Source organism: Quercus lobata, chromosome 10, assembly GCF_001633185.2.
Source record: "Quercus lobata isolate SW786 chromosome 10, ValleyOak3.0 Primary Assembly, whole genome shotgun sequence".
Lineage (NCBI taxonomy): Eukaryota > Viridiplantae > Streptophyta > Magnoliopsida > Fagales > Fagaceae > Quercus > Quercus lobata.
The window spans coordinates 52,526,544-52,540,060 of record NC_044913.1 but is presented as its reverse complement, the minus strand read 5'-3'; the positions used below and the strand labels follow the sequence as shown (position 1 = coordinate 52,540,060).

The 13,517-nt window shown below is 34.2% G+C and overlaps 1 protein-coding gene and 1 long non-coding RNA gene across 3 annotated transcripts in view; one reads left to right on the top strand and one right to left on the bottom strand.

The window, feature by feature from the left end:
- Window positions 1-1,997: 1,997 nt before the first annotated feature.
- The window catches only part of LOC115965859 (ankyrin repeat-containing protein At5g02620-like), a 48,086-nt gene continuing 36,566 nt past the window's right edge, over window positions 1,998-13,517 (bottom strand). The window contains exons 3-4 of one of the 2 annotated variants that reach the window (XM_031085147.1): window positions 3,156-3,215; window positions 1,998-2,910 (exon numbers count right to left, since the gene is read on the bottom strand). In XM_031085147.1, the coding sequence (XP_030941007.1) occupies window positions 2,146-2,910; window positions 3,156-3,215 (825 nt within the window). In that variant the 3' untranslated portion in view covers window positions 1,998-2,145. Of the gene's footprint in view, window positions 3,045-3,155; window positions 3,216-13,517 lie in introns of both variants that reach the window. The other variant, XM_031085148.1, reaches the window with a different exon arrangement.
- Window positions 4,513-6,582, top strand: LOC115965861. The gene is made up of 3 exons (XR_004086211.1): window positions 4,513-4,634; window positions 5,510-5,594; window positions 6,277-6,582. It is a non-coding gene; the product is annotated as an uncharacterized LOC115965861 (long non-coding RNA).

The window sequence follows — 13,517 nt, the reverse complement described above, 5'->3', positions numbered from 1 at the left end:
GATCACTTTGTTCAGAGGTGCAGCCAATAGTAGTAGACAAGCAGTATATATGGTGACTCAGGAGGCAATGGTGGAAGCCCTTTTCATAGCCAAGGATCATGGTTTCTGCAGAATGCTTGTTCTGTGCAACCATAAAAAACTAGTCCAAATCTGCAACCTGTCCAGCAAACCCTCGTGGCAAGATCAAGCTCTCCTTTCTGACCTTTGGCATTTAAAGCAGCAAAGCTTGTGTATTTTTGTCCATTTTGTTCCTAGACTAGTCATGACAAATGTACTTAACATAGCATCAATAGCTGCTAATTGTCCTGGTCATTTTGTAACCTGAACTAGCCTGCTAAGGCTTAACTTTGTATCCTCCTTTGTGTTTAATGTTATTCAGCTGGTATCAAAAAAAAAAAAAAAGCTAAGCCACCAAATTAAAAAAAAAAAAAAAAAAAAAAAAATTGTTTTAGAAGCTATATTTGTTATAAAAAAATGTGTGATATGAATAATTTATGAGATATATATACATAACATAAAAAGGTTTTAACCTTTTATTGGCATCTTTTAATTTTGTCACATAAAGTTTTTAAAAATTCACATTTTTTTTAATGTCATCATTAAAAAAAATCTCACTTTCGATTTTTAAAATTACAAATAGTGCAAAACTATATTAGTTTAACCTAATTAGAATTTATCGTCTTTTTGAATATAGCAATCTAACACTAAACAAATTAAATATAAAATCTAACTATAAAAGCATTTTTAAAAAAATAATTCATCAAGAAAAACCCTTCCTTCTAGGTCAAGGGGGAATAAATTTTTGTGTGAAAACTGTAAAAAAGAATATATATATATATATATATATATATATATCTATATCTATATATATATATGTGAAGTCCTATCTTTTTCCAATATTTATATTTATACGAAAAGATTAAATTTGGATTATCAATATGTTTATTAATATTATAAGGATTGTTATTTTTGATGAGCATCAGTAAAAATTACAAGAAGTTTGACTTTTCTTGAACAAATTTCATGATCTTCCATTACACATTCTTTCAGTAAGTACTTATCAACAAACTTTTTGAATATTTATTATTATTATTTTCCTTAATAACTTCCCACCCTGGACCAAAAAAAAAAAAAATCAATAGGATTTTTATGATTTGTTATTATTAATAGATTTGGTCGATACTTTTTTTGTGTGATTAATTAATGATGTGGAATATAAATTAGAAAAATGTAATTTGAATAAAAAATGTGTCCTAGAATTTCTATAAGTTGATCATGTGCCCATCACTTGACAAAATTTCCCTCATAGACATAACAAAATTTCTTCTTATTCTCATTGCTATCCATGAAAGTAAGCTAAACAGGAACCACGTAAAGCTTTAATTGGTGTTCTGTTGTGCGTGTCTAATTTATTTTTAAGCTCTCTTTGTTTTTATAATTTTTTTTTGGAGGTTTTTAAAGTTATAATATTTTCACAATTAATCTCATGTGAGAGTGACATCCAGAGGTATTTTTCTACCCCAAACTGGTATTGAAACTTCTGCTTTCACAACACTAACTATATGGATACCATACCATAGAGACATATATAATAAAGAACTCTGACAAATGTATATATATTGTATAATATATGATAGATTGACTCGGTAATTAGCTAACTAGCCTAAACTATTTTCCTGCATTTATGGAGGGGTGGCATCGGATCATATATACACCTGCCTATGTTACAGCATTTGTCAATTAATTAAGGAAAATGCTAACGAGTGTCCTTAAGGTACTGGTTAATAATCCATTTAAAGAAAATTTTTTATGGGAAATGAAAAAAAAAAAATTAATATTTTGACAGTTTTTTCCATTTCCCATAAAAGTGGTGTCAAAATTTTCCTAAAATAGATTGTTAATGAGTGTCTTAAGGGCACTCGTTAGCATGACCCATTAATTAATTATAAAATTACTCATAGTTGCTCAAACATTTGATAATCAAAATTATTCTTATTAAATAGTCACTCTGAGTCAACAGAATTTAAATAGTCTTACAAGGAACGATTTGAAAAATTAATCAAAGCATGAGGATGCAATAACTAAAACAGTTGTACCAAGTTCGTAACAGTCTCCGGATGCTTCACTGGAAATGAAAATTTCCGTCTACGACGACAAAGAAGCACGTGGCAATATACTTCTCATACTACTTCTTTGTGGAAGGAAATTCCTACTACTTCTCATCCACTTCTCAAGAGCATCACCAAGGAAATTCCTGAATTTGCACAACCTGTCTAAAATCCAAAACGAACCCACTCTCAATATTTCGAGGAAATAATTTAAACATCCGATACATATGAAAAAGACGGGGATGAAGTAGAACAATCCGATGACAGAATTGGCAACGGCAAGACCCCAGGAATGCATTAACACAGCGTATGTGCCCAAAACAAATGCCACCATCATTGTTCCCATGGAAGATATGGAAGCGAAGAAGGCCAGTGTGGCCAGTAGGAAAGAAAAGTCTCCAAGGTTCTGCTCGTCAAACAATAGTGGCATGAATAGGTGGAAAAAGGCAGCAGAACAAGATTGCACCATGGCTATGGTATTTGTAATAATAAATGCTTTGAAAGCAGTATTTCTGATCAGAACTGGAGAGCCTGAGTGTGGGCCTTCTTGACCTATGAAACCCCCAGGCATGGTAATACCAGCTGTAAAAGTCACGGTTGCAATGAGTGTGTCCACTACCATATGGTGTTGGGATGTTTTTTTCATGACACAAACAAATCGTTCTTTACGGGAATTATAGGCTTCCTCCTCCCACTGCAATAAACCAAATAGAAAACTCTTTGGTTTGATATAATGTTCTCCTAAGAATTTTCGAAATTCCGCGGGACGATTATGAGGGAATGCAATTTTATTATCTCCAAACTGTGCAACATGTAGAAAAATAATAGTCAGGAGAATTACTAGGTGCCAGGAATGCAAGATTTTTGAGAGGATGACGCTGGACAACTGCCGTGAGACTGGGAGCCACAGAATTTTTGCTGCCCCTAGCCTTGCAACTGCAGCGTTGTATGTCTTAATATTGGCATGTACGGTCACACAGTTTTAACATATTTTAATTTAAGGATATGGAAAATATTCCAGACATATATATATGCCAAGTATCTTACTTTGACGGGGCAGGACTTTGACCTTTGAAACATTGTTGCACTCCTTTGATTTACAGATTCCTGGGAAAAAAAAAAAAAAAAAACGCCTTGAGGAAAGTAAGTGTGTACTAAGATGTGAATACGTGTATGAGACAATCATTACTTTTTATTTTATTTATTTTTTATTTAAAATATGTGTATGAGCACTACAAAACGCGGGGGCCTTGGGCCGCGTTTTTTAACCCGCGGCCATAAAAAACGCGGCCCAAGGTCAGGCAAAAGCCCCGTTTTTGAAAATGTGGCCCAAGACCTCCCTTAAGGCCGCGTTTCATACGCGGGGCCATAGGCAGGTTCTGAGGCCGCGTTTTGTTGAGATAAAAACGCGGCCTAAGGACTTCCGCATTTTATTTTTTCCCAAACTCTTTTTTTTTTTTTTCTTTGTCTTCTTTTACTGTGGCCGCATTTTTAAAATGCGGCCCAAGGTTGAGCCTAAAGCCCCGTTTAAGAAAACGCGGCTTCACAGAACCTTAAGGTCGCGTTTTTTACGCGGGGCCATAGACAGGTTCTGAGGCCGCGTTTTTTTGAGATATAAACGCGGCCTAAGGACTTGTCTGAAGCCGCGTGTTTAAAACGCGGCTCTAGTTCTGTTCTGAGGCCGCGTTTTCTTAAACGTAAAACGCGGCCTAAGAGCTGGTTCTGAAGCCGCGTGTTAAAAACGCGGCTCTAGTTCAGGATGGGGCCACGGTTAAGAAACGGGGCTTCAGATTTCCCCTATAGCCGCATGTTAAAAACGCGGCTTTAGGGGAAGTATAAATATTAATAATAAAAATCTCTCCAACCCATCAGCTACCCTCCACCCGATCTCTGAAGCCCTCATCACCTCCATCCGATCTCTCCAACCCTCATCACCTCCATCTCTACGCTCCATCCGATCTGACCCTCATCACCTCCGTCCGATCTCAAGCCTCCATCTCATCACCTCCATCTCTGAAGCCCTCATCACCTCCATCCGATCTCTCCAACCCTCATCACCTCCATCTCTACGCTCCATCCGATCTGACCCTCATCACCTCCGTCCGATCTCAAGCCTCCATCTCATCACCTCCATCTCTGAAGCCCTCATCACCTCCATCCGATCTGACCCCTCATCACCTCCATCTCTACGCTCCATCCGATCTCACCCTCATCACTTCCGTCCGATCTCAAGCCTCCATCTCTCAAGCCTCCATCTCTGAAGCCCTTACCCTCCATCTCCGACCTCAACCCTCACCCTCCATCCGATCTCAACCCTCACCCTCCATCCGATCTCCAGATAAACCCTAATTTTTTTTCTTTCGTCAGATAAATCCTTCCATAAAAAACTTCGCCGACGCCGACGCCGACGCCGAGAGACCAGCCCAGCGCCGACGACCCCAACGCTGACAAGGCCGAACCCATACCCAACGCCGCCGAGCCCATCGCCGAGAAGGCTGGTTCACAAGGCTGTCGGTGGTAAAAAGCGTATGTACTCTCTCTCTCTCTCTCTCTAGTTTGCATGAATTTGGTGTCAATACCTGCTAGAAGATCATCATAAGGTTAAGTTTTGGATATCAATTATGTGGTTTCTTGTGCAATAATCTTTATCCTTGTTGTTGAATTTCCGTTAATTACTATGGTATAAAGGAAAGCTTGTTCTTGCAAGCCATTGCGTGGCTGCTAGGTAATTGAAGTGAGGAAAAAAACGAATATGGGAGTTGATCAGTCAGTTGGACTTTTATTTATATAAATCAAATATAGAAAAAGAAACTATATTAATAGGGAATGTTCAATTTCGGCTCTGAACAAACATTTGATGAATTGATGATGTTGGTAATGGTTGACGAGATGGAATGAAGTATGAATTTCTTGTCATATAAAATTATGATTCTAAAAATATACTAAATCTTAAAAAATTAATGTTATATATATATATATATGTGTGTGTGTGTGAAAAAGTATGATTTTTTTTTTCTTTCTTTTTCTTTTGGATAGGAAATTGGACATTTTAAAAATTAATTGAAAGAGTATACATCGTTTTGAGAGAGCGTGTTCTAGCAAACAAAAGTTCACTTTAATCTAGGTAGCATAATGCTCAACACCCTGAGCATGTTTTGCTCTCAAACGAATAAGGCTATTGCTATTCCAATGAACGCAATGATTTTCGTATTTATATTTGGTTGATAAACACATCTTATGTTTTGCATTGCTCCAACGAAGGCTTTCTTCTTAATCAAAGCTTTGAATTAGTGAAGCATGAGTAGTCTGTAGCTGTATGGTCTAAAAAACATTTTTTAATTTTTAACCTCTGTTTACTTGGTATATTTATTCTTTCTTTTTTGTGTGTATTTTTTTACCAGGCAAACGAGTGATCCTAGAAGTGGTTTTGCTACTGTTGAGAAGGACTTCCCTGGGGGCTTGACACCAATGCTTGGTGATAGAAAGGTCAGTAACATCTTAATACTATTTTGTGATATTATCCTTGATTTTATTATATCCATGAAAATAAAAAAGTATGTACCCAGCCTTCTAAGTTTCATATATTAGTACGGTTTTAGTGGTGGTGGTTGTAGTTTTCTTTTAGTAAATGATTTCACGAGACTTGCTTCATGGGGAAAAGAATAAAAATAAAAATCAAGAGATGCCCAGTGTACAACAGGAGAATGCTGCTAATGAGCCCTAGCTCTGGCTCAAATGGCACCTTCTTCCAATGTAAGAGACAGCTGGAGGATTTGGTTGAGGTTTAACTTTTAACACCTACTGGGTGTGGTTGTAACTTACCAACTAAAAAAAAGGGAATACGTGGTTATTTTTTATTTTTATTTTTTCACTTATCAAAAAAAAAAATTCTTAGTTTACTAATATCAATCCTGACAACTTGTAGATTCGTGAATATTACAAGCTAAAAATACCTCTTCACATTTCTAAAAGTTAGAGAATAGGTCACTAGAGGTATGCATTTGCATCCTTTTCAACACTGCTGATTTTCCTATGAAAAAGAAAGAGGTTAAGAATCATGCGTTCTGCTCAATAGCATTCCATCTGGGTTTATGTATCGTTAATTTTATTCTGTCTTTCCGTATTGCTTGCACTGATTACAAAGTGCAATTTTCTGTCCATCTTCTAGGTTGAGCACTTCTTCGGGATAAAGCAAATAGCTGATCTGGATTTGTGCTATAGACTGTAAATAAACCTTTTTTCTTTTCTTATTACAGAAAAGAGCTATTGTTTAAAGAAATTTTGCTCTTTGTTTATACTACACTTTACTTGAGCAGGGTTGCATTCTGTGTGTGTGTTAAACAACATGCTGAATCAACTGGATTTTACCGTCAACAGCTCAAGTCAGATGTGAAAAATCCATATTATTGATTAATTCCTTGGCCTGAACCCACATTCTTTGCACTTGAGACTTTGGGAGATACCTATAAGTGGGTATTTTTTTTGTATATTAACATGAGCGCTGATACTGTATATGCTTGTGTCTCTTAAGAGATGCTCTCCATATCTAAGACCTGGATATAGTTGCTAAGGATTTGCATGGAAGAATATATTCATGGATTAAGGATATTGAACTTCCCACAACTATGGCTTTCCTTAACACCAACAGTTGGGAGTGCGTAGGACCTAACCCCATGATTAATGTTCCATTTATACATGTTACCAAACCCACCATCACCAATTTCCTCACAAATAAATTTATCAAGCATTGCTTTGCATCATGCATTCTCTGTTATGAGGTCATACAGTTACTCAAACCCAGCTATAAGAATAATGAAAACATTATCAAGATTTGTTTGTTTTCTAAATTTATGTAATTAGATATTCTTCTTTAATTCACTTTGATGGAAGCACATTATATATATAGTTAAAATGGTTGTGGGACAGTTTTTGTGCCTGTGTTTTATGGTTTTGTTCAGGTCATCTAATGGGATTAGTGCAAATATTGGGTTGTGTTCTCTGTCTTCTTGAACTGGACTAATCTTAAGTACGATTTCACAGCTGGGTTTTGAGTTTTTTCATAAATAGTGGCCTGGTGTGGGGGACATCTGGGAATCTAGTTTCTTGAGATTTTGTGACATTTTACTTAACCTTTTTTTTAATCTCAAGCCATCCATTTTTAATCCCAAAAGGAAGGATGTGTTATAAGAATGACTTTACTGCCATATTTAAAATAATTGTATTTTATACGATTTTGTTAATGAATACCTTAAAAACATATTTTCAATAATATTAAAAATTTAAGCCGAATGACAAGAACAACACCTAGCTATTATACTCAATCTTTAGGAAATAACATTGTTCTCTCTAATTCTAAAAATAATTAACACCATACCTCCTTTATGGCCCTATTTCCCCTTAAAGTTTAGTGGGGTTAACATTGGACATGGAAATGTTTCTTTTTAAGGAAGGTTAAAATGCAAAACCACCTCATAGGGTTTGGATAAGTTACAAAAACACCAATAGAGTTTTAATTCTTCTGTATAGCTTCATGAGGTTCTCAAAAACCATGTGTTGGAAACCTCACAATTTGCCAATTAAGCTGCAAAGCTATTATCAAATAGATTACCAATTTATTAAATAAATAAAATCTAGAAGAATACATCAATTGAAGATACCCAATGAGTGTAGGGCACCCAAGCTCTCTACTTGTGGAACATACAAAAGGAAAAGCAACCTTGAACGAGAGAGACTTTCAAATGTACACTAGGGAAAAGTAGACCCCAAATTTATGGTGTGAATGTAAATATGTAGGATTTGGTTGATAAAAATCTCTTTTGTGTTTGTTTGTTTATTAAGAAACCAAGCTTAAATTTTATTTTTTGGCTTATTTGATAAACTAGCAAGGGGAACTTTTGAATCTACACTAAAGAAAAAGTAGACCCCAAAATTGTTGGGGGAAAATGGGCATTTGCTCTTAATTTACAAACTATGCAGCAAATTACTCTTATTTTGAAACTATTTAACAAAATGCCCCTATTTTTTAAACTTAATTTTAACAAAATCGAGTTACAGGTAAAACTTTCATGCATATTTTGCTAGTTAAATTTTTTTGAAGATATTAAGTTTTACACCAAGTTTCAAAATAGCCGCATTTTGGTAAATAACTTCAAAACATATGCATTTTACTACATACTTTTCAAATTAGGGGTAAATGGCTATCAAATTGTTGTGAGAGTAAATACCTATTTTCCCCAAATTGTTGTGAACGTAACTAGCTGGGATTTGGTTGATAAAAATCTCTTGTTTATGTCTATTTATTTATTAAAGAGCCAAGCTTAAATTTTATTTTTTGTCTTTTTTGATAAATAAGCTTAGTACAAATAATGGGCTTGATAAAGATTGAAAATAGGCTTGAATAATACGCCCAAACAATTTTTTTGACCATGCCCCTAAGATTTCCATGGTGGTACACATGGCCCACTTAATAGGTTATTGTTAATTTTAGTTTTGGGGTTTTTGTATTTGGGTGATACTTTCTTGACTGGTGTGAGTCTGTAACGGAAGAGTAAGAATATGAGGGAGAAAAGAAAAGTCCGAGTTCATTTCAGAGTTTGTTTCAAAGCAAGAAGAGAGAGAAAAAAGGGAGCCAAATTGGGAAATTAATAAAATAATAATATGCAAAGCTACAATAACTATGCATATATGCACGGTTATTGTAGCAATTGTGCATTTATGCACAATTTTACACCCACAAATGTTGGTCGTTTTTTGGTCAAAATGTGAAAAATTACTTACTGTTTGTATTTTGCAAGATTGTGGTTGCTCTTATATCCATGTATCTCATTTTCCATATCTAAACAGAATATATATATATATATATATATATATATATATATATATATATATATTAAAGTACTAGAATTCTTAGATTTGGGAACCTAGAAGCAGGAGGAGGATTGAGAAAAATTATTACCTATCAAACTCAAAGGCACTAACATTGTAGAAAAGAAGAGACAGAAAGGCAACCCCACCAAAAGTTTAGTAATGGTTAGATTGCTAATGGTGTCAATGTAGAAGGGAAGACATTTGGTGAAGCAACAGTGGAACAATATGTGTGTATTGGCCCATAGAATGGGCACAAGAGTTTAGCGCACGTGTTTGTAACTCAGTTTGTGGAGTTTTTGTGCTTAGTGAAAATTAGAGGGAGTGAGAAGTATCTATTTCTATTAACTATATAAAAAATAATAATAATAATAAAAATAAATAAAAAATAAAAAATAAAAAAAATGCAATGCCTCTATAGTGCCATTTGGGTTTAGTGAGCCACTTTGTCTCTTTTCTTTTTTTTTTTTTTTCTTTTTCTTTTTTCCTAGTTTTGAACAGTAGCTATAGTATCAAGTGGCACTATAGCTATAGTAGCTATAGTTTTTTTTTTTTTTTTTTTTTTTTTTTTTTTCCTTCAATCTTCTATTTGTACTTTTTTCCCTTTTATTGAGCAAGCTTTGGCTCATGATTTAATCCATCGTACTTGTCATGAATAAAGAATTCACAATCTTCCTATAAAAAACTAAAAATAAAAATAGACTTGTGGTTTACTGATGATATTGATAATCTTTTCTGTCATCTCATACACACACACACACACATATATATATATATATATGTTATCTTTCATAGTTTTATTTTCTTTTTTCTCTTTTTTCTTCAAAAACTCTCTTAGTCTCTCTCTTTTTTCTTTTTCTTTTTTTTTTTCCCTAAAAAAAAAAAACAATGATTTTGATCTTAGGAATATATATTTTAATGCCCATTGTACCTATTTTTCTTTCTACTCATCTTTGTTTCTTTTGTTTGCTTGTTAGATATTCTCAAGCTCATTATAGTATTCACAATCAATTGTGTGTGAGAATTCTATTTGTAGGCTCTTTTGTGTGTGAAACGTGCTGTTGAAATGAAAGGCAAAACGGTGCATTTAGTGATTTTTTAGCGATCTGTGATTAATATTGTCTTATTTATTAATTTTACTATTATTCCTTATAATAAATGTATTTGAACTTTGGCTGCTGCTGTATCATGCCCAACTAGCGTATAGAAAGTTATAGAAAAATGGTACTATGCGTTATTGTTACTCAATGCCTTGAAATGCAGCTAATATGAAGAGCAGTAAAGTCTTAGAATGATTCAAGTAATGGCTTCAATCAAACTAACTAATATTGTGATCAGATGTGCATGATGATATGGGTTTGTTGAATATAATGTGAGGAGTGAATAATAGTAGATATTTTTAGTTGGTATTACCTATGGATGTAGGTGCACTCAGTTTCCAAAACACCGAACCAAGTTAAAGTTGTTAGAGGGACAACTTAATGTGTTAGCTTTAAGATTATATTTGCCCCCACTTGAATGAGCTTGCTATAGGGTTCCAGGAAAATCACCTTCAGTATACAACTAATCCCCAATTCTACAACTAGCAATCTTGAAAGAATCTTGTGATTTTTTTCTCCTATGGTATTAAACATTGTTTATGCTGTAAAAGACATATAACTTTCATTTTCCTTCATAAATGAATATGAAACACCATTTATGTATGTAATGAAGAGTTGCCTTTGAAAAGTTACACTTGAAAATTAACAGTTTGGTAATACAAACCCTCTAAACGAACGCCTTCTAAAACAAAAATAGAGGAAAATAGAATAAGGTCATGTGATTACTTACTCTCTTGAGTGTTCCGGAAGTGAACATTTCGGAGATGAAGTTGAACGTTCTACGATTGATATCAACCCAAGAGGTGTACAATCGCATGATGGAGTCATGGTCAAGGTTCTTGAGAAGGTGAAACTATGAGTAAAGTCACTGTTATTTGGGAATTTGTATATAAGACGAGTGTAAACGAACTTCTGCAAAATGTAAACAAAAATATTGAAACTACTACCAATTTTACAATTAAATGTTTATATAAAATCACAATGAATGCAAATGGTACTATATTTACAGTATAATAAATAAATTTTTAATTTTTTTTTTGATAGATTTTAATTTTATTTTTACTTTTTTGGGGAAGAAAATAAGTTCATTTTAGAACACAAGTTTTAGATTGAAGGCTACACTGTATTTTCAAATAGATTTTCCATCAAGTTTCCCATCGATTGAACAAGAAGAATGCTAACTATGCAGTTGCTTTCAACAAGTTGTTCAATGGAGACTTGTAGAGAACATCCCTCCGATATGAAACACAGTAAATTACAGAGAACACATGCCTTGAACACCCACCACCATCATGTAAGCGGGCAGCTTATTCCATCTCTCTGTGACATGTCTCCCAAATTCCACTACATTGTTCCGTTAGAGGACTTAGATATATTATTTCCTTCAACTCATTCCCCTTTTGCGTTTAGCTACTTTCCATTGCTTCAATATAAACATGACCCCCTCTTCAAGTGTAGCTCTTCTTCCCTCTGGATAGTTCGACAATTCTGATATTATAGACCGCCCACTAGGATTGTATTCATTTATCTCCATTAAAGCTGCTGTCACAACCTTGTAAACTTCATCACCCAATTCTTTCCTCAGATCATTCAATTTCTCATCTTCTTCATCTATAACTTGCTGATGGTTCCCATCAACTGTAATATCTTTCAAAGGATGCCAGTCAGGGTCCTTCAGATATTCCTCCCACAATGAGCATAGCTCTGAAGCTATGTCTTCTGCTTCTTCCTCATTATACTTTCTTTGCATTGCTTCATGGAATGGTTTACTGTCAAGTTCTCCCATTCTCTTAACGCCGATATGAGCACTACTAGCTAAGTCTTTCAGGTCATTAACTAATTCTTTTCGAGCTTCTTGCAGCTCATCATTGCTCTTGCGCTCCTTCACTATTAATGTTTGGTTCAAAGCTTCTAAATCTTCAAGTTCTCCTTCTTTTTCTCGCAACTGTTTGCGTATTGTATCCACTTTTTCTAGAATTTCCACATCTCCATCATCTCCCATGTGCTTCATCTTGGAGAGTTACATTTGAATTTAATTAATTTTTTATTTTATTTTTAAATCTTCATACATAGGTTTATAAAATTTATATGATAAAATTTATAGTACTCCTAGTATTATTGTATTAAAAATAAAAATTGACTAACTTATGGTGGTTGTATAAACTATAGTACTAAAGTTTCGGAAGAAGGGGTTCGGTCTCGATTTGCAGTATATGTTGATGCTTAATAAGGTTATGATTTATGAGTCCTATTGAATCCGGGGCATTGAATTGTGTAGTGAAAGTTTTGCTCTACAATTCATAAAAGTGATGGAACCTAAAGTGAAACTAGAAAACTATTTCGGCATAGTATTTAACATTTATAGATAATTATCCTATCAATAAATCAAAATGAGTGAATAAGGTAATTCATTAACTGGATTAGAGATTAAAGAAATTTAATCTATAATCAACAAATCAATGCGTATATAAATGTTAAAAATGTAAACAACTTTTTTTTTTCTCCTAATGATTGCATTGGGGAAGTCTTGTATATTGTAACAAAGACCGTCTTGTATATTGTTTTTAATTTGTTTTTGTTTGGAAATGAAGGCAAGAAGCCGAAGGCACTCGCTATGAGCCTACGAGTGACTCTTCAGCCCATGGGCTGGTGTTGAAAAGTCCGGGTGTGTGTTGAGACCTTTTTCACTTTTTGGGCTAAATGTGTTTGTGACTATTGTGTCAACCAACGTGGTCTAGCCATATAAAAAATACTAATTAAGTGAAATGCTCCACGGCATAAATATTTAAATATAAATTCACAATCTTATCAAGCTTGACCCTACTGATTTGACCAATAGCTTAACTCACACCAAGCAATTAGTAGGTATGAATTTCCTTTTACGACTTTTTTTAATGGGGGGGGGGGGGGCAATGCGGCATTCTTATTTTATAACTCATCAAAGCTACGAACAGTTTATCCCCTTTATTTGGATTTTGGAACAAGAAGTGGTTTCTAAGTTCCAAGCCCAATCATAATATGTAATCCTTGAAATTCCATAGCAATCCTTCTAAGTCTAAACGTTACTTTACGGCTTTAATATTAAAATGAAGAGGACAATCGTAACGGTTTAGGGGACATTATAGCTGTCAGTAGTCATTACTTCTTGAAGTTGCTTTAGAAAACACAGTTTTAATTACGTACTCAGGTTAATGTTTACTATGCCTGAGATTCATTGGTTCAGTGATAAGTTGATATCATACCCTAAAAGAAAAAGTGTGAGAAAGGAAATAATTGGTGGTTTCAAGTTTAAACTCACAGTAGTAAGAAATTAGTATGTTGTTTCAAATACGATATGCATGTGAACTATTCATATATATGTATAAGTCAATAAAAGCATGTTGCTTCCATATACGATATTAATTATGGGTTTGAAAAGTCCCATATGTCTTTCTCATTGGGCAGT